Source organism: Diceros bicornis, chromosome 3, assembly GCF_020826845.1.
Source record: "Diceros bicornis minor isolate mBicDic1 chromosome 3, mDicBic1.mat.cur, whole genome shotgun sequence".
In the NCBI taxonomy this organism is placed as follows: domain Eukaryota; kingdom Metazoa; phylum Chordata; class Mammalia; order Perissodactyla; family Rhinocerotidae; genus Diceros; species Diceros bicornis.
Genome location: NC_080742.1, coordinates 95,577,838 through 95,601,788, shown reverse-complemented (window position 1 = coordinate 95,601,788; position 23,951 = coordinate 95,577,838). Strand labels below are relative to the sequence as shown.

The 23,951-nt window shown below is 48.4% G+C and overlaps 1 protein-coding gene across 4 annotated transcripts; it reads left to right on the top strand.

The window, feature by feature from the left end:
• The first annotated feature begins 23 nt into the window (after positions 1-23).
• On the top strand, positions 24-22,540 carry ZNF746 (zinc finger protein 746). Of its 4 annotated transcripts, none has more exons than XM_058532436.1 (7): positions 24-247; positions 3,266-3,565; positions 3,691-3,772; positions 4,758-4,871; positions 18,929-19,120; positions 19,865-19,990; positions 21,161-22,540. In XM_058532436.1, exons 1-7 carry the CDS (start codon positions 224-226, stop codon positions 22,219-22,221), a joined length of 1,899 nt encoding a protein of 632 aa, XP_058388419.1. In that variant the 5' UTR covers positions 24-223; the 3' UTR covers positions 22,222-22,540. The 4 variants fall into 4 exon arrangements, with proteins under 4 accessions (XP_058388419.1, XP_058388428.1, XP_058388446.1 ...); XM_058532445.1 differs by having other exon boundaries at positions 25-247; positions 21,164-22,540; XM_058532463.1 differs by lacking the exon at positions 24-247 and adding an exon at positions 342-773.
• The last annotated feature ends 1,411 nt before the right edge of the window (positions 22,541-23,951 follow it).

Genomic DNA, 23,951 nt, shown 5'->3' with positions numbered 1-23,951 from the left:
GCCGGCTCCCAGGATGCAGTGTGGACCGGCCGGGCGCTGACGGCGGCGGCGCGTCTGCGGGCGGAGCGGCGCGGGCCGGCCAGCGAGGAGCGCGGCGCCGCGGGCGGGGAAGGCAGGGCCGGGCGGGCGCGCCTGCGGAGAGGCCGGGGGCCGGCCTGCGTGGGGCCGTGCGGCGGCGGCGGCGGCGGCGACTTCCTCCGGCCGGGCCGGACAGCGCAGGGCCATGGCCGAGGCGGCCGCGGCTCCGGTAAGGCGGCCCGCGCACGGACGCGCGGACTCGGGCCCGGGGCCAGCGCACGGCGCCGCAGGCCCTGAGGAGGGGCTCCGGGGCCGGGCCGGGCCGCCGGGCCTGGGGCTCCGGCGAGCGGGGCGCGGGGTCCGCCGGGGCCTACGGCGCCCGCCCGCCGGCCCGGCCCCCCGTTCCGGGCCGAGCCTGAGCGGGGCGGAACCGGCCGTCCCCGCGCCGGAGGCCGCCCCACGCCGAGTTCCTGCAGCCCTCCGCGGCTTCCTGCCCCCGCCCCATCCGCCGGCCCCTTAGTCCCCGCGCCCCCCACCCCGCGGCTCCTTTCTCTGCCCACCGCTCTGCCCTGCGTCCCCTACCCCCCAGCTCCCCCCAGCGGCCTGCTGGCACCTGGGAGGTGTCCTGAGCGGCTTCGATTCCGCCGACACCGAGTACCCGGGGTGCCCAGCTCGCTCAGCTGCTCCCGTTCGTAGAAGCGGGCACGGCGCCGGCCCCGTTAGGCATTATTTTGTCCTCACAACAAACCTGTGGGGTAGGTACTCCTTCTCTGTCGTACAAAAGAAAGCCTGAGGCCTAGAGAAGTTCACTTGCCCGGATCGCAGAGCTAGAGAGTCTGTGAAGAGAGAGGCGCGCTGTGTTCAGGGCACATTGTGTTGAGGGGAGCAGACAGGTACCCTGGAAATAATAACGCAAAACAGAAAGAGGTGAGGGCTTCTTGCCTGGAGGAGGAAACAGGCTGTGGAGTGCGGGGCAGGGAGGGAAGGGGCCGGCCTGCGCTGCCGCGCGCCCTTCCTGCCCCGTGCTCCTGTGGTTTGAGCTGCGCTTTTAGGGAAGGCTAGGATTTCTTCAGGCTGAGCTGGACCCGTGGAGCTTTTCAGGTAGGGAGGACGGCTTGGGCACAGAGAGACAGGCAGTGTGGGGCATGTTCAAGGGTAGGAAAGGAGTTGTACGCCTGGAAAAGATGGTTTTGGTAGGGGCCAGTGAGAGAGGAGGCTGCAGGGAGACCTGGAAGGGGTTTCAGTGCCTGGACTTCATCCTAAGGGTGGGGAGCCCTTGAAGGATTTGGAGTTCTCTCGCCATCAGCTCCCGTTAGAGTTCCCGCTTTCCTGGCTGGGGTCTGAGGACAGCCCCATATTGTCTACCCAGCATCTAGTAAGGAGCTGGGCTGGAGCAGAAACAGTTGTCACCTCCCACCAACTGGTGTGAAGGCCTCACGTGGGACTCCCTGCCCTGTTAAAATGGTAAGAAAACTGCACATGCCTTGTTTATAAGGGAGGAGTTTATGCAGATGCCCTTGTCCTGCAACGCAAAGACTGTAGTCAACACAGCCGGCTGCAGTTGGAGGGGGAGCTGGGCATGAAGTGCAAGGACACCTCTGGAGCAAACCCATGGAGGCTGGGGTCGTATAGCAGGGATTGATCAGAGAGGAGGAGAGAGGGAAAGGGAAGGAACGGTGGCTGTTGTGGAGGGCAACCTCACACACCCAGTGCTGAGCCACCCAAGGTGCCCGCCCAGTGCAGTCCCTGCAGCCTTGGGGCAGGACCACCTACCTCTGGAGAGCAAGAGTCCCCCCCATCCACTTGTGCCCTCAAACGGGTCTCTGCCCATCCAGCTCCTCCCCATCCTCTGAAACCCAGCTAAGCCCTTGCTTCTTCAGGTCAGAGGTCATCTGGTCCAGCCTCCCTCCAAACAATCACAGAATTGCTGATGCTCCATCCTTGACAGTTTTTTTTGGCCTCTGCTCAAACTCTCCTTCTGGCGCTATTTTCTGACGTGTCCACTCATGTTCTGGTTCTCTGTGGCTTTCTCTAAATGAATCCACACTGGTTCCTACTAGTCACTTCTCTATTTTGCAAATAAGTCGCCAACCTTTTGTTTAGGAATAATTTCTAGCATGTTGTAAGGAACCATCAATCCTCAGGCACTGCCAGAAGAAGGCACAAATGGCAAGACCTCCTCTTGGACCCCTGGGTCCACCCTTCAGCTGTGGGTGAAGTGGGTCCAGCCCCCACCCAAAGCAGAAAGTGCCCTTTCCTCAGTGTCCCCAGCTGCCCCAATACAAGCTACTGTGTGAACTTTGCGGCGACAGGGAAGTCACGGCGTGGGGAAGCTCCGTGTCTTTATGATGGTTGTCACACATTTAAAAGCCTTGCCCTATGGCACATGTCTTACCTTCCTCACCAGTCTGCAAGGTGTGTCACTGATCCGGGGCAGCTACAAAGATGTCTGAGACCTACTTCTCCCCTTGGGAGGGGTGGGAACAGTGAGAGAAAAATTCAGAATCTCGGGGGGCTCAGGGGACTAGTGTTGTATCAAAAAGTCTCTTGGTTGGTGGGGATTTGCAGTAATGGTGGTTTTTAGTTTGGGCGTAGGCAGTTGGAGAGGGGACAAATCAGATTGTCCTGAGGGAGAGGAATTACCCATTAAGTTTTTATGTTTATCAAAAAGAGACACGAGATGCTTTAAAAAAAAAAAAAAGAAATTGAGCAACGCTCTTGTTTGTGCCGTTTCAGTGAACCAGCTGTTTTTTTTGCTAGGTCATCATCAGTAGACAGTTCCTGTGCGATTATGATGGGAGGTGCCGGCTGGGCTCTAGTCAATCTGCAGTTTACTGTTTCTCCACTAAAACGCCCCAGCAGTGCTCAGTCACTGTTTGTTTAGCAGAATTGCACCGAGTGCCTACCATGGGCCCTGCACTGTGCTGTGAAAAGACGCAGTGCTGCCTTCGGAGAGCTGGTCAAGGCTGTGGGGGGTTACTGTGTAGGGCGGTCAGTGCCATGCTTGGAGTCTGCACGGTGTGCTGCAGAGGCCTAGAGGGGAGACATCCACCCAGACGGAGGCGATGTCTAAGAGACCCAGAGGAGCTGATCACTGGGCTGAGATCTGCATGTGACACAAGATATCCCCACTTTCCTCATCTGCGCTCCCCGCCCCAGCCCAGCTCCCGCACGTCTAGGGGAGATGGGCCCAAGGACACGGTGGATGGAATGAATGATGCTGGTCTTCTCTCTCTGTTTCTGAAAGATTTCTCCGTGGACAATGGCAGCTACGATACAGGCCATGGAGAGGAAGATCGAATCGCAAGCTGCCCGCTTGCTTTCTCTAGAAGGTCGAACTGGGATGGCTGAGAAGAAGCTGGCCGACTGTGAGAAGACCGCCTTGGAGTTCGGGAACCAGCTGGAGGGCAAGTGGGCCGTGCTGGGGACCCTGCTGCAGGAGTACGGGCTGCTGCAGAGGCGGCTGGAGAACATGGAGAACCTGCTGAGAAACAGGAACTTCTGGATCCTGCGGCTGCCCCCCGGCAGCAAGGGGGAGGCCCCCAAGGTATCCCTGGGGCACCTGGGGTAGGACAGCCCGAGAGGCCATGCATGTGTGGGTGAGCATGCGTGACGCTGTGGTTCCAGGTGTCTGTGACTCCTGATGACATGGCCGTGTGTTTCTCTGAACAGGAGTGGGGCAGGCTGGACGAGTGGCAGAAGGAGCTCTACAAGCACGTGATGAGGGGCAACTACGAGACACTGGTCTCCCTGGGTAAGGCCTGGTCCCCCTCTGTTCAGTGTGGTGTGGGGAGTCCTCAGACCTCTCTCCGTGCTGGTGGATTTCATCGCAGGGATGTGTAAATCACTGGGAACTCTGACCATGCAGAGTTATCCCCTCCTCTCACTAAAGATGAGCACTGACTGAGTGGAAAGCTCCCTTCCACCTGGTGAAGTTCGTGGGTTGCCAGACGGAGGGGGGTGGCCCCTCTGCTAGTCAGGCAGGGAGCATGGCCCTTTCTGTCCTGCTGAGACTTGGTGTAGAGAAGGCTCCTCCTGCTCTTGGATCCAGGATATGATCGACTCCCATTTGAGAAAGACTTTCTTGTAGCTTTTTCTTGCTGAGGTGTGTGCCCTTGACCATGACGCTCCCCTGGGTCAGTGGAGAATGTGGGCAGACCGTGCTTCTGATAGCCAGCGCTGTCTCCATGCCTCGAAGTTCTGCTCCCCCAGACCCTGGGGCTGCTGCAGTTCCCTTCATTTGGTCCCACGAGAAGGGCTGGGCTCATTTCCTTTGCGGTGGTTTCTGTGGGACCCCAGGTCTGAAGGCAATAAGGCATACTTGGTGAGGATGGGAGCGGGCGCAGGTGTGATGTTATAGTTTCGTTTGCAGAAATGTACTGCTTCTTAGTGTGGAGACCCTGTACCAGAGTTTCTTAACCTCAGCACTGTTGACACTTTGGGCCAGATGATTCTTTGTTTGGGGGCTGTCCTGTACATTGTAGGATGTTTAGCAGCATCCATGGCCTCCACCCAGGAGGGGGCCAATAGCACCTCTCCCCCGGCCCCCAGTCATGACAAGCAAAAATGTCTCCAGACTTTGCCAGAAGTCCACTGGGAGGCAGATTGCTTACGGTTGAGAACCACTGCTCTATACCAATCAAGGAATGTAGTTTCTAGGTCATTTTTGGTTTCCCAGGCTGTCTGTCCTCGGCTCTGAATGGAACGTGGCAAAAGCTAACCTTTCCACCTTCCCTCAGATTACGCCATCTCCAAGCCCGAGGTGCTGTCCCAGACTGAACAAGGGAAGGAGCCATGTAGCTGGCGTCGCACTGGCCCCAAGGTTCCAGATGTTCCTGTGGACCCGAGTCCAGGTGAGGGGCTGGGAGAGGGCAGAGACACCAGGCAATGAGGCAGAAGCAGGGAAGAGCCAGGGAGGGCGGGACCTGTCCAGGGAGAGCCCAGGAGAAGCGTCAGACTTGAATGTTGAAGTGTTTTGTAGTTGAGTTATGACCTATGGCCTGTTCAGCTAACACTCTGGCATTACTTCCCAGTGTGGAAACAGGCAGCAAACCTAGTCTTTTAGGAAAGAGACAGAGCCAGTGGCACAGAATTGGGAGAAGTGAAAGAGGACCCTGATAGGGAAGGTAGGAGTATATTAAAGTCAAACCTTTATTCATTCATAGCTTTAGGAAGAGTCCTCCTTGCCTCCATCCAAGAACCAAATTGCATTTAAATCCACGAGTAGTCACAGAACGTTGACCCGTGGGTTAGCTGCAGGTTTCAGTAGGAGTAGAACCGTAGATTTATTTAAGGAGAATCTGGATACCCGATACCACTGTTTCAGATTTTCCTGGAGCCCGTCAGCACCTTCGACAGTTAAGGGAAGGACAGGTGGCCGCTTGGGAAGAGCCAAATGACTAAAGCGAGGACCTTGCTGGGCTGCAGGGTAAATGACAGGCTGCCGTGTGACAGGGAGACCCGCCTCTGCAGGCTCAACCTGCTTTCCACCACCACCACCCCCCTATCTGTCCCCACTGCCTGGGATTTCCCTTTCGTCCGGACACCTGTGTTACTAGGAAGTCTTGTGTTTAATTTGTAGATAATGAGATGCATCTTCCATGTTTGGTGCTTCCTCGAAATTAGGTTTTGCTTTACCAAGGGCAGACCATGTACAGGACCGACCACACTGTCAGCATTCAGGAAAGCACTCACCAGTTTAGTTCAACACGTGTTTTGAGAATCCGCTAGGTGCCAAGGACAGTGCAGGAAGCTAGAGGACAGAAAATGACTAGGAGCCAAGTGTCTCTGGATGGAACAGAGGGTTATGACACGGGGGCTTCCAGCTTCTTAGCCCAGGTGAGAGGGTCACAAGGGGCTTATTTTATATTTATAACATCTGTGTGGAGGCTTCCATACCATCATTCATGAGCGCGAATGGGGGCTCAGAAATATGGTGGCTGCTGGTGAGACCCCCACCTCGCCCTGCCCTCTGACACTCACAGACTTCACTCTCTGCCTTGAGCCTGGCTGGCCTTCATCCCTGTCCACCTCAGTCCAAGAAGCCCAGCCCCCAGCTCACCCCTCACCCCCTCTGGGCTTGGAGCAGCACGTTGTCAGACGCCCTCTTCCACTTCTCTTCAACTCCTGAATTCTCCCGCTGTGCCTTGTGGAACTCAGTCCTCTGCAGGACCACCAAATCCTCAGACTCTTCCCTGAGCATCCCTGCCTGTTCTTGCCCAGGGGAGACCTGGTTCTTCCTGGGGCACTGCGTCCCCTGCAATCCTCCCCTTCCAAGGCCCTCTTGTCCCGGGCCTGGAGGGTGCCAGCATCCTGGCTCCTGGGTATTGCCTCTGTGCCAGTCCCCCCTCCTCCCTAGAAATCCCCATCTTTGAATCAAACCATCTTTTTACCACCTTCTGCAGACCTCGGGGCCTCCCCTCACTCTCACATGTCTGCCCCTGCCGTCGTTCTTGGCGATGGCAGTATCCATCAGGATGGCCCTTTGCACCCCCCTCCTCTCCCTCTCCACCGCCCACCTCGTGCTCATTGCCTGACTGTTGAGGACGGTAAGGCACCCTTTCCGTCATCTGGATTTCAGCATGCTGCTCCCTGCCCTCCTCCTGCCCTTGCGGCTCACTCTTCCTCGTGCCCCAACTCCGGGAGCTCTCCAGTCCTTTGGCACCTGCCAGCCCCTGACCTGCTGCCTTTTCGCTGCCAGCTCAGCCTCATCTCCCTCTGCCAGCCTGGGTTCTGGGTCCATCATCATCACCCCTCCATTGCACACGTCCTCCATCCCCTCGCCCTCTTAGTTCACTGTGTTCACCTGGCAGAGCCATGTCCTGGTTAAATCTGTCTGCCTGCTCTGCGCCTGCTCCCAAGCGGCTGCTTGTGGCCTCTGCTGGTCTCACCTGAGATTCAGGTGGGCATTCAGTGCTGCCCCGCAGTCACGTGGCGTCCCCTCAGTCCACTCACTTAGTATCCCAGAGGCTGGCAAACTGGCCCCCAGGTCAAATTGCCCACTGTCTGTTTTTGCCGCCCACGAGCTTAGAATGGTTTTTATATTGAAAAAAACTGAAACAACGCTCAGCCCTCACCACCCCACCTGCCCACCTGCCTGCATCCGTGCCCTGTTCTCTGTTTGCTCCTGTGACTGCGATAAACTGTCCACCCTCCGGTCAAAGGCCGGCCTCCACTTGGCACTAGATCCCATCCCGGGCCGCCTTCTCCAGGACGGGGCCCAGCGGCTCTCCCCGGCGTCCACCAGCGTCTACCCTGCCATCATGCCCTCTTCTGGAAACACTCCTCTCGGGCCTGCACCCTACAGCCGCTGCCCCACTTCTCTGCTCTCCTCGTGGCACACTCCCTGGGAAGGTCCTCCATGCCCGCTGTCTCCAGCCCTCTCTTCCACTCTCTCTCACCCCTTCCACCAACACCCCTGTCAGGGCCACCAGGGACCTCTGTGGTGCTGTGGGTGTGCAGTGTCATGTGACCTGTTGGTGACATTTGCCACCCTCCATCACTCTCTCTTCCTGGGTTCACTTCTGTGACTGACAGGACACCCCACTCTCCGGGTTTTCCTCCTGCCTCACTGGCCGCCTTGCCTTTGCTGTTTCCTGTCGCTCTTTCTGACCTACACCATCCTCCTTGCTGTTCCCCCAGCACTCCAGGCTGGTCCAGTCTCCGGGCCTTTGCACCTGCAGTGCCCTCCGCCGGGAATGTTTTCCCGGCTCCATCCAGTACCTCCTCAGGTCTCTGCTTAAAGAGGACTTTCCTTACGCACCTTATTTAAAATTGCAGCCCCTCTCCCACCCAGGATTTCCAGTCTTCCTTTCCTGCTTTGGTTTGCTCCATAGCAGATATCATCTATTATGTATATCTTACATTTATAGATTATTATATATAGTTCATAGTTGTAGATTTTTGTATATCTGGTCGCCCCCCCCCCCATTAGAATGTAAATTTCAAGGAGGCAAGAACTTTCATCTATTTTGTTCATATAATCATTCTGGGCACCTAGAATACTGCCTAGCACAGAGAAGGAATTCAATACATATTTGTTGAATGTATGCTTTGTTATTTAAAATATGTGTGTGTATGAAATAATTATTTCTGATAGAATTTAAATTCCTTTTTAGATCTCCCAGTCTCATTCCTCCCTGTGTAACCAGTTTTCCTGAAGTTGATATTTACCCTTTCCACCCACATTTTAAAACTTCTGTTACGTACACAGGTAGCCATAAATAACATATAATATGGTTTTGTGTGTTTTGAAAAATTACAAAAACATCATTATATTTATCACTCAATATTCTGTATTTTAGATTTATCTCTGTTAATGCATATAGATCAAGTTCATTCATTTTAACAGATGCTTAATACAGTCATGTGCCACATAAAAACAGACTGCATATACAACGGTGGTCCCATAACATTAGTACCATAGAGCCTAGGTGTGTAGTAGGCTATAATATCTAGGTTTGTGTAAGTACTCGATGATGTTCACGAAACAAGAAAATCGCCTTATGACACATTTCTCAGAACGTATCCCGTCATTAAGCAATGCACGACTGTATTCCAAAAGCGACTATATTACAATTTGTTATCCATTCCTCCACTAAGTTGCACCTAAGCTACCTCTGATTTTTTGCTATCACAAGTGGTACTGCAGTGAACATTCTTAAACGTGTCTCTTTGTGTCCATATGCTGCTGAGGTTTCCCTAGGGAAGAGACCCGGGGAGGAATCCCTGCATCTCGGGCATGCTTGTCTGCACCTCTGCCACGGCCACGCTGCGCTCCCATGGTCACACTGGCTTATCCTAGTCCCCCAGCAGTGAGGAAGTACCTGCTTTCTTACATCTTTGCCCGCTTTTCAGAATTAGATTTTTGCCAAGCTGATGGAGGTGAAATTGGATTTTGTTTTAATTTGCTTTTCCCTGTTAGTGAAGTTGAGCACCCTTTGCATATGTTTATTTGGTTTCTTCTCTGATGAAATGTCTTTTCTGTTTTTCTGCTGTTGTTTTTCATTTTCTTATTGATTCAGGACTTCTGAATGTAGGTTCTAGATACTAACCCTCTGTCTGTTATTTGCATTACAAACATCTTCTCCCAGTCTGTGGCAGGTCTTTTAACTTTGTAGTTCTTGCATAAAAGTTTAAATTTTTGGTAGAGTCAAACATATCAGTCTTTTTCTTTATGATCTGTGCTTTTTCTGTCTTAATTTATCCTTCCCTACCTCCCTCCAAGTCAGAAAGACATTCTCCTATATTTTCTTATAAAACTTTTAAAGTTTGACTTTTTACATTTAAGTCTTTGATCCATCTAGAATTAATATTTGTGTAGATTGCAAGGGAGAATATAATTTTTTCCCCCACAAGGATGTCTGATTTTCCAACAAAGTTTGCTAATATTCTGTCTTTTCTCCAATGATTTGTATTGCCAATTCAGTCACGAACCAGGTTTCCATATGTATGTGAGCAGCTCCTGGGTCCTTTGTTCTATTTCTTTGCTCTCTGTTTCTGTGCCAGCACTCACTGTTTTAGCTTCATAGTAAGCCTTGATATCTGGTAGACTAAGCCTTCCCTGCTTGCTCATCAGAACTTTCTTGGCTGTTCCTGGACTTTTGTTCTTCTATATGAATTTCAGAATCTTTATGTCAAGTTCTTAGAAAATCCTGTTGGATTTTGATTGGAGTTGCATTTGCTTTATAATTTCATTTCTGGAGAAATTACCTTCATTACAACATGGAGCCTCTATCCATGGGAAGACGCTTCTGCATGTGCTTGAATGAGGTTTTAGAGTTTTCTCCTGATAGTTGTTATTTCTGTTGTGAATAGGATTTTTAAATCAATTACATGTTTTAAATAGTTATTATAGGCATACTGGTATGCTGTTGACTTTTGTTCGGTAAAAGAGAAATTTTGTTCAACTCTCATTATTACTTCTTATGACTTGTCAATTTACATTCTCTTGGATTTTTTATGTAGACAACTGTACCCTCCACAGATAACATAAAAGTTCTCTCTTCTTTTTAAGTTTTATAACTTTGTTTTCTTGTTCAGCAGTATGGCTAGGACATTGTTGAATAGTAGCAGTGATAGCTGGCATCCTTGTCTCTGGGATGCTTCTAGAGTTTCAGCATTAAGGATGATTTTTGCTGTAGACTTTTGAAGACACTCTTAGTTTAAAGAAGTTTCCTTCCACTTCTGGCTAAAGCTTTTATTGTGAACAAGCGTTATATTGTGTCAAATGTTGTTTTTTTCCTTTTTTAAATATTGTGTTTTGTTTCTTTTAAAACATTGTCAGTGTGTGTTATATATAACATAAAATACATACAGAACAAAATTCATGTAAAGTTTAGAAAATGACAGTAAACACCCATATTCCCAACACCCCAGCATAAGAAACAGATCACAACCAGACCCTTACAAGACCCCACTGTCCCTCCCTGATCCCATACCCCTCCGTTCCTCTTACAGATAAACAGAAAATTCAGAAACACACGTGCTCAATCTTTGCTTTTCTTTACATTTTTATTCCCTACATATATATTCCTAAATAACATTGTTTAGTTTTACTTGTTTTTAAACTTTTTATGAATGAGATCATGCCATATATAGTCATCTGTAACTTGCTTTTTTTCGTTTGACACTATGTTTTTGAGAGTCACCCATGTGGATGTAGTGTAGCTGGATTTTCACCACTTTATAGGTTCTAGTCTATGAAAACACAATGCCTTTGTTCCTTCTACTGTTGATGGCTGTTGGCATGTTTCTAACTGTTTTGTTTTTAGGAACAGTGCTGTTGTGAGCATTCTTGTGCACGTGTACAAGTTTCTCTAGGTGCAGACCCGAGAGTGGAACTGCTGGGTCACAGGAAAGATGCAGGTCGGCTGCTCCGGGTAGCGTCACCGTGTTCTCTAGGTGGTGGCACCAGTCAGCACCCCACAGCAGTGCCGGGGTTCCTGTCGCCCTTCATCCTCACCAGCCCTGGAAACACCTTACATTTTAATTTCTGCCGATCTGGTGGGGGTGAAATGACTTAAAATTTGTAGTTTAAAATGTGCATATTCCTAATTAATGACATTGAACATTATATCCTCTGTTTATGGGCCACTTGTCACTCCTCGTCTGTGAAATGCCTGTGTATGTCTTTTGTCCATTTTTCTTCTGTTTTCCCTTTACTTACTGATTTATAAGAGTTCTTCACATATTCTGAATATCAATCTTTTTGTCAGATATGTGTATCGCTGATATCTTCTCCATTTATGGTATATTTTAAAGAACAGATGCTTTTAATTTTAATATACTTGGGTTTCCAATTTTTACCTTTATGGTTTGTCCTTTTTATGTCAGAAACAATTCAGAAATTTTCTCTTCCCTCAAGGTCGTAATACACCATCTCACATCCTTTCCTGAATGTTCTGCCTTTCCCTGGAATGGGTTTTGTGGTGATGGGAGGTCTGGACTCTGGTTCTTTCTCCCCAGCACTTCGGGTCTTTTCCTTTGCTCTTTCAGGTAAACTTTCCAGTTGCCTTATCAGGTTCCATGGAAAATCTGGTTGGGATTGTGGTTGGAACTGCATTCATTCTATTCATCATTTTGGAGAGAATCGACCCCATTGCTATATATACTGAGGCATATTATCTGAATATCATAAGTCCCTCCATTTAGCTTATCTGTAATGTCTCAATGAAGTTTTATAATTTTCTCCAAAAAAGGTCTTGTACGTGTTTTTGTCAGATATGTTCCTAGGTTCCTTGTATTTTTTAGTTGCTATGGTCAGTGGTCCCTTTGTTTACTGTGCATTTTCTGTTTGTTGCTGATGTCTGCTGGGGGCTTGGGGCAGGGGATGCCCCTCTCCCCATGCTTTTTCTCATGCAGCAGGGGCTCAGTAACATCCCACTCTCTCTCTGCCCTGTTAGGCACCCCACCAGGGGTCCCACAGGGACCTACCTCATCAGACAGTCTGGGACCAAGGGTTGGACAAGCCCAGTTCTGCCCATCCTTCCCTTGGGCAGCTGGCTGCCTCCAGGGGACAGGAAGTCTCTGCTGCTCTGCTAGGCCAGGCTCCTTCACTGTGGTCCAGGGGTTAGTGTGTCCACTAACAGGGGCTGACTTCCTGATCCTCAGGTCAGTACTGAGAACCCCTCACGCCGACAAAAAAAGCTGCATCCTCAATTATTAGTAATAAAAAGTTTATCCTCACCTGCCTTTCTCTTTTATTTTATTTCTCTGTTAAGATCCATGGAAGGAAGAAAAATGGTAATTGGTGGGCTCTCTTAAAACCCTAAGAGTATATAAAACTGCAGTTGTCTTTCATTTATTGGTATTTCTATCTAGAAACCTTGGTAAAATTCTCATTAATGCTAATAATTGGCTGATGATTTTCAGACTTTCTGAAAAGATAATCATATCCTTTATGAGTGAGAAGAATTTTTTGTTTCTTTTCAAATCTTTATGGTTTATTTTTCTCTTATTTTGTGCTGGCTGAGAACTCCCAGAAAATCCTTAAATAGAAGTGATGATAACAAGTATCCTATTGGTTCATGATTTTAAAGAGAATGCTTTTTAAGTTTTCACATTGAATATCATATTTGTTAAAGGTTTTGTTTATCAGTGCCCTTTATCAGGTTAAAGAAGTTTCCTGTATTCTTGGTTGACTAGTTGTTTCCAATAGGAATAGCTGTTGAATTTTTTTTTCTTTTTTTTTTTTTGTGAGGAAGATTGGCCCTGAGCTAACATCTGCCAATCCTCCTCTTTTTGCTGAGGAAGACTGGCCCTGGGATAACATCCATTCCCATCTTCCTCCACTTTATATGGGACGCCGCCACAGCATGGCTTGACAAGTGGTGCGTCGGTGTGCGCCTGGGATCGGAACCAGCGAACCCCGGGCCGCCGCAGCAGAGCGCACGCACTTAACCGCTTGTGCCACTGGGCCAGCCCCTGTTGAGTTTTTATAGAATGCTTTTTTGGTATCTATTGAGATGATTATATGATTTTTCTCCTTTAACCAGCTAATATGGTAAATTATATTATTTTCTAATGTTGAACCAACCTCGCAATCCTGGAATAAGCCCTAACTTAGTCACAATCCTTTATATACATTGCTGGATTTAGTACTAATTATTTTGTTTAGGATTTTTGAATCTTTGTTCATGAGACTGGCCTATAATTTCCTTTCGCAAACTTTGTCTGGTTTGGATAGTAAAGATATAAGCTATGATGTATTCTCTCTGTTTTTATTTGCTCAGAGAGTTGGTGTTATATTGGAATTATGTATTCCTTGAATGTTTAGTAGGAGACACCAGTGAGCCCATCTGGGCCTCAAGTTTTCTTTGCGGGGGAGATTTTTGTCTAGTGATTTAAGTTCTTTAATAGTTACAAGAATATTCAGGTTTTCTAGTCCTTCTTTAGTCAATTTTGGCAAGTTACAGTTTTTCTAGGGAATTTCTCCATTTCCCTAGTTTTCAAATTACTAGGAATAACATTCATGATATTCTCTTTATCTTTTTTTTTTTTTTTTTTTTCTCTTTTTCTAATGAAGATTCACCCTGAGCTAGCATCTGTTGCCAGTCTTCCTCTCTTTTGTATGTGAGCTGCTGCCAGCATGGCCACTGACGAGTGGTTTAAGTCCGCACCTGGGAACTGAACCCAGGCCACCGAAGTGGTATGCGCCGAACTTAACTACTTAGGCCAGCAGGGCTGACCCTCTCTTTATCTTTTAAATCTCTGCTACATCTAGAAATATGCCCTTTTAATTCTTCATATTGGTTGTTGGTACTTTCTCCTTTTCTCTTGATAATTTTGCTAGAGATGGATTGGTTTAATATTCTCTTCAAAGAACCAAATTTTGGCTCTCTGTATTCTGTTTTCTCTTTTATTAATGTACACTCTCATATAATTTCCTTTCTTCTACTTTTTAAAGGGTTTTGTTGTTGTTGTTTTTTCTTTTCTAACATCTTACATTGACTGCTTGACCCATTAATTTTCGACCTGTCTCCTCTTTTTTAATATAAACATGAGGCTATAAAATTTCCTGTAAGTACCATTGTAGATGCAGCCCACACATTTTGATAAATAATATTTTTGTTAGCATTGGGTTTGAAACATCTTCTCATTTTCATTGTGATTTTTCCTTAGAGCCTTGGATTATTTAGAAAACAAATATATAATTTTTTTTATTTTTAGTATTTATGGGGAGTTTGGGGATATCTGTTATTGATTCCTAACTTAATGGTGTTATAGTTATAAAATCAGTGTGTAAAATACTAATCTTTTAAAATTTACTGAAGTTTGTTTTATGGCCTAGAAAGTGTTCATTTTTCCTAACGTTCTGGGTGGCTTGAAAAGCTTGTGTTCTCCTTGTCTTTAGATTCTACTTATGTCCATTTGATCAGGGTTGTTAATTGTGGTGTTCAAATTTCCTGTAACCTTTGGTCACCTACATTTATCGATTACAGGAAGAGGTATGTCGAAATTCCCCATTGAGAAGATAGATTTGTTCATTTCTCCTGGAGTTCTGTCAATTTTGCTTTATTATTTTGAAGCTATGTTATTAGATTAAAATTTTAGAATTGTTTTATCTTCCTGATCAATTTACCATTGCACAGTGATCCTTTTTTATTTCTATGAATATTTTTCTCTTTAAAGTTGATTTCATCTGATACAGTATAACTACAACTTTTTTAAAAAATTGTGAATTCTGGCTTACTATATCTTTTATTCTTTTACACTGCTTTTGCATCCTGCTTTAGTTGTGTCTCTTGAAAATAGCATATAGCTAAGTTTCTTGTTTGTTTTCAGTCTGATCATCTTTACCTTTTAAATGTCCAGAACAGTAACCACTGGCCACGCATGGCTATTGAGCACTTGAAAAGTGCCCTAAGGATAAAATACATCCCAGATTTCAAAACCTATGTACAAATATGTATAAGAAAGATGCATGTATGAAAAAATATAAACTATCTTATTAATTTCTATATTGATTATATGTTGAAATGAACATTTTGAATATATGGGGTTAAATAAAATATATTGTTAAAATTAATTTCATCTGTTTCTTTTTACTTTTTTAATGTAGCTGCTAGAAAACCTGAAGTCAGCTCTGTGGCTCACGCTGACTTCTGTGGGACAGTGCTGCTCCAGGCCCCTTACACTGACTGTCATCACTAGTGTATTTGCATTCCCATCCCCCATCTTAAATTGTGTTGTTCGTCCTTAGTCTGCCTTTTTTGTATTTCTTTTTTTCCCACCCCTGCTTTGGAAATTATTCATTTAGATTTTTTCCTCCTCAAACTATTATTGTTTTTAATTAGTTTGGAAGTTATATGTTCTATTTCTATTCCTTTAGAGTTGATCTTAGACATTTTTTCCTTCTAAAATACATCCTTTTAGAAGTTGTGTTTTGTGGGTTTGTTGATAATGAACTCTCAGTTTGTGTATGAGTTTATATGTGTCTGAAAACATCTTTATTCCGTGCCTATATTTGAAGGATATCATTCTAGTTTCATTGTTGTTTTCTCTTAGCCCTTGTAAGGTAATTTGCTGCTGTTGGGAAGTCAGTTGGCAGTCTAACCGTTATTCCTTTTTGGGTAATGTGCCTTTTTGCTCTGCCTTTTAGTTCTGTTTGGTGATCTACAATATGTCTAGGTGTGGATTTCTTTTTCTTTTTTTTTTTTTAATTGAAGTATAATTGACAAATGGGATTGTATTAGTTTCAGGTATACATCATAGTGATTTGATATTTATATGCATTATGAAATGATCACTGATTTAATCCAAAATAATCCCTTCACCGATTTCACCCACCCCCACCCCAGTGGCAACCACCAGTTTGTTCTCTGCATCTCTGAATCTGTTCCTGTTTCGGATTCCTTTTGCTTATCTTGCTTTCATCATTGATATTCTTCAACAATTTGGGAAATTTTGCCATGTTATCTCTTTGAATGTTGCCTTGCTCCCATTCTCTCATTTCTTTTATCCTGGAACTTTTTCGTATTATACTCCGTGACTTTGAACGTCTCTTCATGTTTTCAGCTCTTTCTCTTTGCTGAGTTCTGAATAATTTCTTCTCATCTGTCTTCTAGTTAGTTCACTAACTAGTTCTAGTTAGTTCTATTCAGTTGTTTCCATTCTGTTGTTTAACCTATAGGTTGGATTTTTAAATTTCAATTATTTTACAATTCTAAAGTTATATTTTATTCTTTTTCAAAATCTGATTGGTCAGTTTTGATAGTCTCTTATTTACCATACCTTTGCTCCCCCTTTTTATTTCTCTAACTATATTAAACTTTATAGTCTGTATATGGTACTTCCCATATCCAGCATCTTTGTGGGTCACATCCTGCAGTTTATGACGTCTACTGACCGCGTGTGAGGTGGCTGCTTTTCTCGTTAAGGTGGTGATTCATAATTGTGAGCTCCTTCATGCTGGAGAGCCGTGTCCTCCTGAGAGTCAGTGTGTCTGCCTCTGCTGGTCGTCGGTGCCAGTGCAGACTCGGGGCCACCAGTCTGGGCCTGGAGGTGGTTTTCGGCCACACTGGGGTGTGAGACCTGCACAGACAGCCTCGGCCACCGCTTACGGCGTCAGCCCCCAGGCGAGGTTGTTCTCCCCCCTCAGCCGAGAGCCAAGACCGGAAGAGGCAGTCTCCCTCTACAAGGTGGGTTTTCACTCTGAGTTTAGTCCACTGGGAATGCTGCTCTGTGGGGTCCCAGGTATATGTGTGTGGGAGGGGTCTCCAACCCAACCTCCCACCTGCTTGAGCCCCAGGCTTGTCACAGTCCTCTACCCCAGCTGTGCACAGTCCATTACAGCCCAGGCAGCTGAGGATAGGGAGGGGCCTGCAATTTACTACGGTCGACTTAGGCTTTCTAGACTTTCCAGCCTCCGTTTGTTTTCCTTGCTTTATTTCCACGTCATCAATGCTTACACAAATTTTTTTTTATTTTCATATTTTACCCAGCATTTTTAGATACTCCATACTGGGTGGAGTTTCTCTGCACATCTAGCCAGCCGTATGCCAGAAATAGAAGAGTTAAATGCTGTTTCTATATCTGTTGAGATGATTATATTGTTTTCTCCATTAATCTGTTAACTTTGTTATGTTACTATATTTTCTAGAGGTAACTTATCCTTGAGTTCTCAGGATAAACACTATTTGCTCATAATGTATTATTGCTTTTTCTTTTTTGAAAATACATTACTGGGTTTGATTTGTAATTCTTTCATTTAGAATCTTTGCATATCTGTTCATAAATGAGATTATTTTATAAATTTTTTCATATACTGACCTCCAGTTTGTAGAATCAAAATTATACAGCCTCGTAAAAAGAGTTGACATATTTTCCCTCAGTGTTTTGAAGATATTCATTATCTTCTGATACCGTACTTGCTGACAGAAATCTGCTTTCAGTCTAAACGTCGTTCTTTTCTCTCTGGTACCTTTTAAGATTTTCTCTTTGTCTTTGCTTATATTCCATTTCACATGAGTGTTGTCTAGTTTTATATTCTTTTTTATTTCCTACTTAGGAATTGGTGTGTTCCTTCAAACTATTGGCTCATAATGCCTTCAATTTTGGAAAATTCTAAGCCATTATTTCTTTACATATTCCTGTTTTCCCATTTCTCAATTCTCTCCTTCTGGGATTTCTCCCAGCATGTGTTGGGACTTCTCATTCTGTCCTCCATGTGTCAGCTTCTCTTTCGTATTTTTCATTTCTTTATCTCTCAGTGCTGTACTCTGAATTATTTCCCTGGATCCATCTTCCAAGTCACTAATTTTCTCTGCAGCTGTGTTCAGTCTGTTGTTAAGCCATCCATCGAGTTTTTCATTTCTGTGATTGCTTTTGTCATTTCTAGAATGTCTATTTAGTTCTTTTTCAAATCTGCCTTTTTAAAAATAATTTCCTGTTCTTGCCTTAGAGATTCTGTTCCTTCCTTTACTCCTTTGAATATTTTAGACATGCTCATGTTACCATATCCTTCAGCTTATTCTTTTTTCTGTAGTTCTTGAGAGTGAGTTCTGATGTGATCTCATGCTGTTTGGCTCCTCTTCTGCTTCGTAAGTGTAGTTTTTTAGTAGGGGCCCCTTGTGGCCTGTGTTGTGGGGGTGCCCCTGTGGGGCAGGTTTGCATTTACCTCTGCTGGGGAGCCTCCTGGGTGGCCATGGTTCTCAATTTTTCTGTGAATTTCTCAGCTCAAGGTCTCTGCACCGTGTGGGTAGTATGAATTCAGTGTGGACGTGGGATTCCAATTTCTTATGGGTGGCTTTCCCACGCATGGCCCTGGACAAGTGGGCAGCTTCCCTCCAGCTCCCTCAGATGGGTGGAGGTTTCCTAGTCCCCATCTCACAGACGGGGCAGGGCCTCATGGCTCCCAGCTTATGCAGGCAGCTCAGCTCCACTCTCAGCCTCAGCTGGACATCGAGGCCCAGCCCCTAAGGCCTCATCCTGTTCCAGCAACTCCCTGGGTCACTTGGCTCCTGCTCTAACTCTTGATTTGACTTTGCATTTTCTCTTTGATTCTTATATCTGGAATCTTTTTTTTTGCACTCACTTAAATACATGTGTGGGGGTAAGGTTTTTGGGGGAGGTTTGGGGTTAGATTTTATCTAGCATTTCTGTGTTTAGAGCGAGAGCAGGGCCTCCCTGGGCAGATCCGTCCTGCCCGTGGACCACAGGTTTGGCCCGGAGAATGTGCTGGTATGCTCCTCACGCTTTCCCAACCACCCACGAGCTCAATACCTCGTGACCCCGTTCTTTGCCCAGAAGACCCTGCAGTCCCTCTGTGCCCTTGCCCTCCCTTCCCACTAGGCTCTTTTGCTGTTTGACCCTTGTAAGGTCCCCATGTCCATTTCCTTGGCTGGATCTGTGTCCACCCAGAGGGTAAGGGGCCCTGATGCTGTATGCTCACGCTCTCTCCCTTTCTTAGGCTCAGGACCCCCGGTTCCTGCCCCTGACCTCTTAATGCAGATCAAGCAGGAGGGCGAACTCCAGCTCCAGGAGCAGCAGGCTCTGGGGGTAGAGGCCTGGGCAGCCGGGCAGCCAGATATCGGGGAGGAGCCCTGGGGCCTCAGCCAGCTGGACTCCGGAGCAGGAGATGTCTCTACAGATGCTGCCTCTGGTGAGTGGCTGAGACTGAGAGAACAAAATGCAGGGGCTCAGGGCAGGGTGTGGGGGAAAGAGTTCCTGGAAGCATTGTGGGGAGCTGTGGGCTCTCAAATATATGGCCTGACTAGTTTAGAAGTTTTCCCACCTTCAGGCAGGGGCTGCACCGCATGACATCTTGCAGGCCCCTCTGGGTTCCGTGACGCTCTTGTCCTGGTATTTCTCTGCCTCACCTTCATCAGCCGCACTCCTGTTCTTGCCCCAGCATTGAGCATTTAAATCACCAGTTGCAGGGCCGGCCCCGTGGCGTAGTGGTTAAGTGCACGTGTTCCGCTGCTGGCGCCCTGGGTTTGGATCCCAGGCGCGCACCGATGCACTGCTTGTCAGGCCATGCTGTGGTGGCATCCCATATAAAGTGGAGGAAGATGGGCAGAGATGTTAGCCCAGGGCCAGTCTTCCTCAGCAAAAAAGAGGAGTATTGGCATATATGTTAGCTCAGGGCTGATCTTCTTCACAAAAAAAAAATCACCAGTTGCTTCCTATTAAAGAGGGGCTGTGTGAAATAAGTCAGGGAGGTCTGTGCTTCCTGGTGCGTCAGAGAAGGGGACAGAAGAAAACTGGGTTTCCAGGAGGTGGGGTCTTTATGCTCTTGCAGAAGTTCCAAGTGGGCCTCGGGGTTTGCCTGCTCTTCCTCTCCCCCTGGGGTTTTCCTCCCCCTTCTCCCCCGTAACCCACGGGCTCTGATCTCTCTTCACTGCAGGCATCCACTCCAACTTTTCAACCACTATCCCACCCACTTCCTGGCAGGCAGATCTCCCTCCCCACCATCCCTCTTCCGCATGCTCAGATGGGACACTGAAGCTCAACACAGCGGCCTCCACAGAAGGTATGGGGGGGAGGACAGAGGAAGGGAAAGGCTCGTGTCTGCCTTGAAAGCTGCCTCAGCCTGGGCTTGTTTTCACTGGTGAACTGCCCTGACCCTTCAGCCGGCGGTCATTTAGGGTGTCTGTGATGTTAGGAAGCCGTACAGCCTGTCCTTCATCTCCTTCTAAATTCGTGTGCTTGAAGAGTCTTCTTGAGAGTGTACATGCTTCTGACCGTTCCCTTCTCCAGTGGTGTTAACCAGTCAGTCCTGAGAAGCTGATCCCTTGAGAGGATGTCCCTCCTGCTCAGACTCAGCAGCCCAGGCCCCTCTCTGGCATGGAAAAAACCAAACCAAACCAGAACCGCTTCTTAGATGTCGGCTCTACCAAAGACAGGTGTCTGAAGGCCAGAATCGAGAGGACAACTACCAAATTTATGTATTAGTTTTCTATTTACTTTTGTTTTGAAGGCCAGTTATCTGTTACTTTAAGGAATAATTTCTGTCATATTTTAGTACCCAAAAAATGTGCTAAAAGCCTAGATCCCTGATATAAAACTTCAGGATGTGAAATTCAAGTATTATTTACATAAAATCAAATAAATTTTTATCATCTCACTAATATTTTTACCATTAGCTAGCTGGCTACATTTATTGAATGCTTGCTGAGTGCCAAATAGCATGCTAAGTGCTTTGAGACATGTTGTCCAGCATAATCCTTGTACAACGCAATGAAATAGGGTATTCACAGATGAGCTGTTGGTTAGGAAATCTGCCTGAAGTCTACAGCTGGTCTGCGGGGGAATCATGGTACAATCTCAGATCCACCTGAACCCCAGCCCTGTGCTTTTGTCCTGTGGGGCCATTGCCACTGGTGGTCAGAGCTCCTTCATTAGGATACATTCATGATTAGTCTTAATAGCCAAAGTGAAATGGAACCCAGCAAGCATTTGCAAAGGTGCTTTACCTGTGGTGAAGGTTCTAGAACACGCAGATGTCCTCACCCAGGGTTTGAGGCAGCCACATGACCACCTGGGGGAATGCTCTGCAGAGCTGGATCTTGAGGCTTGGAGACTAGGGCCAAGAGTGGTGGTGGTAGGGCCAAGTAGCTGTGGATATGCAAAGGAGGGCCTCAGATCTTCTCGCTCCCAGCAGGCAAGGGGACAGAATGATACCTGGTCTTTTCTTTCTCAGCAGATGTAAAAATTGTGATAAAAACAGAAGTCCAAGAAGAGGAGGTGGTGGCCACACCAGTACATCCTACTGACCTAGAGGCCCACGGGACCCTATTTGGACCAGGACAAGCCACGAGGTTTTTCCCTAGTCCTGCCCAGGAAGGAGCCTGGGAGAGCCAGGGCAGTTCCTTCCCCAGCCAGGACCCTGTGCTGGGGCTGAGAGAGCCCGCCCGGCCTGAGCGGGACATGGGAGAGCTGAGCCCCGCGGTGGCCCAGGACGAGACCCCTCCAGGGGACTGGCTCTTTGGGGGGGTCCGGTGGGGCTGGAATTTCAGGTGTAAACCTCCTGTGGGCCTGAACCCGAGAACTGGGCCTGAGGGGCTGCCCTACTCCTCCCCCGACAACGCAGAGGCTGTGCTGGACCCCGGCCAGGCCCCGAGACCCTTCAGCGACCCCTGTAAATACCCGGGCCGGACAAAAGGCTTCGGCCACAAGCCGGGCCTGAAGAAGCACCCGCCGGCGCCCCCGGGGGGCCGGCCCTTCACCTGCGCCACGTGCGGGAAGAGCTTCCAGCTGCAGGTCAGCCTGAGCGCGCACCAGCGCAGCTGCGGGCCGCCCGACGGGGCGCCGGGGCCGGCGGGGGGCGGCGCGCGGGACAGCAGCGGCCTGCGCTGCGGGGAGTGCGGGCGCTGCTTCACGCGGCCGGCCCACCTCATCCGGCACCGCATGCTGCACACGGGCGAGCGGCCCTTCCCCTGCACCGAGTGCGAGAAGCGCTTCACCGAGCGCTCCAAGCTCATCGACCACTACCGCACGCACACGGGCGTGCGGCCCTTCGCCTGCGCCGTCTGCGGCAAGAGCTTCATCCGCAAGGACCACCTCCGCAAGCACCAGCGCAACCACGCGGCGGGCGCCAAGGCCCCGGCCCGCCCGCCGCCGCCGCCGCCGCCGCTCCCCGCCGCCCCCCCGGAGCCCTTCAAGAGCCCCGCCCCTAAAGGACCCCTGGCCCCCACAGACCTGGTGACCGACTGGACTTGTGGCCTGAGCGTCCTGGGACCCACCGACGGCGGGGACCTGTGAGGCACCCCCAGATGGCCGAGGCGGCCCCAGACCCCGACCCCTGCGCCGCGACTGTACAAAGCCCCCTTTCCAGACATCAGGGCGGTGGGAAAAGCCGAGGCAGGAGTGGAGACTGGGAGAAGCAGGTTTCCGAGTTGCTGACCTGATCACTGGAAAAGAGAAACTCGAACAGTACAGCTTCCACCTCTGAACAAAGTAGGATTCTCCGATTGTGAAACTGAGCACCATAGAATCTTAAGTAATTTAATTACGAAACCATTTTTTTTTTAATTCTTGAAGACAAAGCTGGGAAATAGTCGTAGCACCAGTTCAAACTTGATAGTGTACTTTTGGTTTCTGAGCGTGTGTTTGTGTGGGCTGTGTCCTTGCCGAGTCTGACGGTGGGTGTGCTGGAAGGCTGGCTGGCTGGGGACGCAGGTGAGGAGGGCCCTGGACCTCCCCGGCCCGGCTGACTCCTGGGGGCGGACTGGTCTTAGCGCACAGTCCAAGGGGAGTTGAGACCCTGCTCTGCCCAGGGCCGTGCTGGTCTGGGCCTGGGCCTCCAAGTCCCCTGGGGAGTGAGGCCAGGTGGGTGCATCTCAGCAGTGAGACTTGTCCAGGAGCAGCCCGTTCCATTCCCAGCTTGCTTCTCCCTGGAAAAGGCCTCGAGGAGTGCTGGCCGCACTTGTGTTTCCCTATTACAGGCCATCTGCCGCCCCTGTGGGAAGGGGGCTTGGTGGTATCACCAACTTATGTGACATCTGGGCTTCACAAAGGAGATTTGTCTGAAAACACAGTGTTAGGGCTGCGGAGGGGAGGAGGCTGAGGGTGGGCAGTGGAAACCTTGAACGTTATTTACTGGCAGAGCCAGGAACCAAGCCTGGCCTGCCGACCCCCACGTGGGCCTGCTTTCCACTCCAGCCAGATGCTTCTACTTCCTTTTCTCTCTGGAGTGTTTTTTTCCTTGTCAAATGCTGTCACATCGCATCTCGTTTGATCACTACCGTGACCTTGTGAAGCACACAGGACAAGTATTCTTGTTAGAGATGAGGAAATACGTTACTCCAAGGGGACACACCTCAGCCTCACACCATGGCTGCACGTGAGTGCCAAGAGTTGGGAAAGCCTAAGGTTAGACACGGTTCCTCCTCCTGCAACGTCATTTTGAGGGAGGACAGCTTTTCCTTTTTGCTCTCTTAAAAGATTTGTTCCACATCTGCATGAGCAAAATCGTCAGGCCGCAAGGTTTGGTGAGCACGGGCCTCCCTGGTGTAGGCTCACTTCCCCCGGGAGGACCCTCGCGGCAAGGTCTGAGATGCTGGGTAAGGGTCTCCGGCAGACGCCTCAAAGATGGAATTAGAAATGGGCCCAGGCTTCTTGATTCCACCACAGTGCTGCCCCCGCCGCACAGTATCCGTTCCCCTTGTGGTGAAGCAGCCACTGGTTTGTTATTCAGAGTGGGTAACTTGTCTCCCCTGTGGAGGGAGAGACTGTGGCTTCTGTTCGTCCAGCTCCCTCATGCGTACTTTTATTAGGCGATAGACTAGTTAACAAGATTGTTTCTATGTACTGTATATTTTGTACCTGTTTACACTTCTAATACTGATATTTTGAAAAACAAATGAAGAGGAAACATCCTGTAAAAATAAAAGGTAACCAGCACCACGTGGTTTGGTGGGTTCCATTCTCAGACCTGCGTCTTTGCCCCCGGTCTCCTCAGCCTCCTCAGCCTTGCGCTTGGTCACCTTCGG

What these genes read in the sequence shown, in the direction of transcription:
- ZNF746 (XM_058532436.1), top strand. Translation starts at nt 224, where the DNA reads ATGGCCGAGGCGGCCGCGGCTCCG. An exon ending in GCAAGGGGGAGGCCCCCAAG is followed by an intron (nt 3,566 to 3,690) that starts GTATCCCTGGGG and finishes TTCTCTGAACAG; the next exon opens with GAGTGGGGCAGGCTGGACGA. An exon ending in CTCTACAGATGCTGCCTCTG is followed by an intron (nt 19,121 to 19,864) that starts GTGAGTGGCTGA and finishes TCTTCACTGCAG; the next exon opens with GCATCCACTCCAACTTTTCA.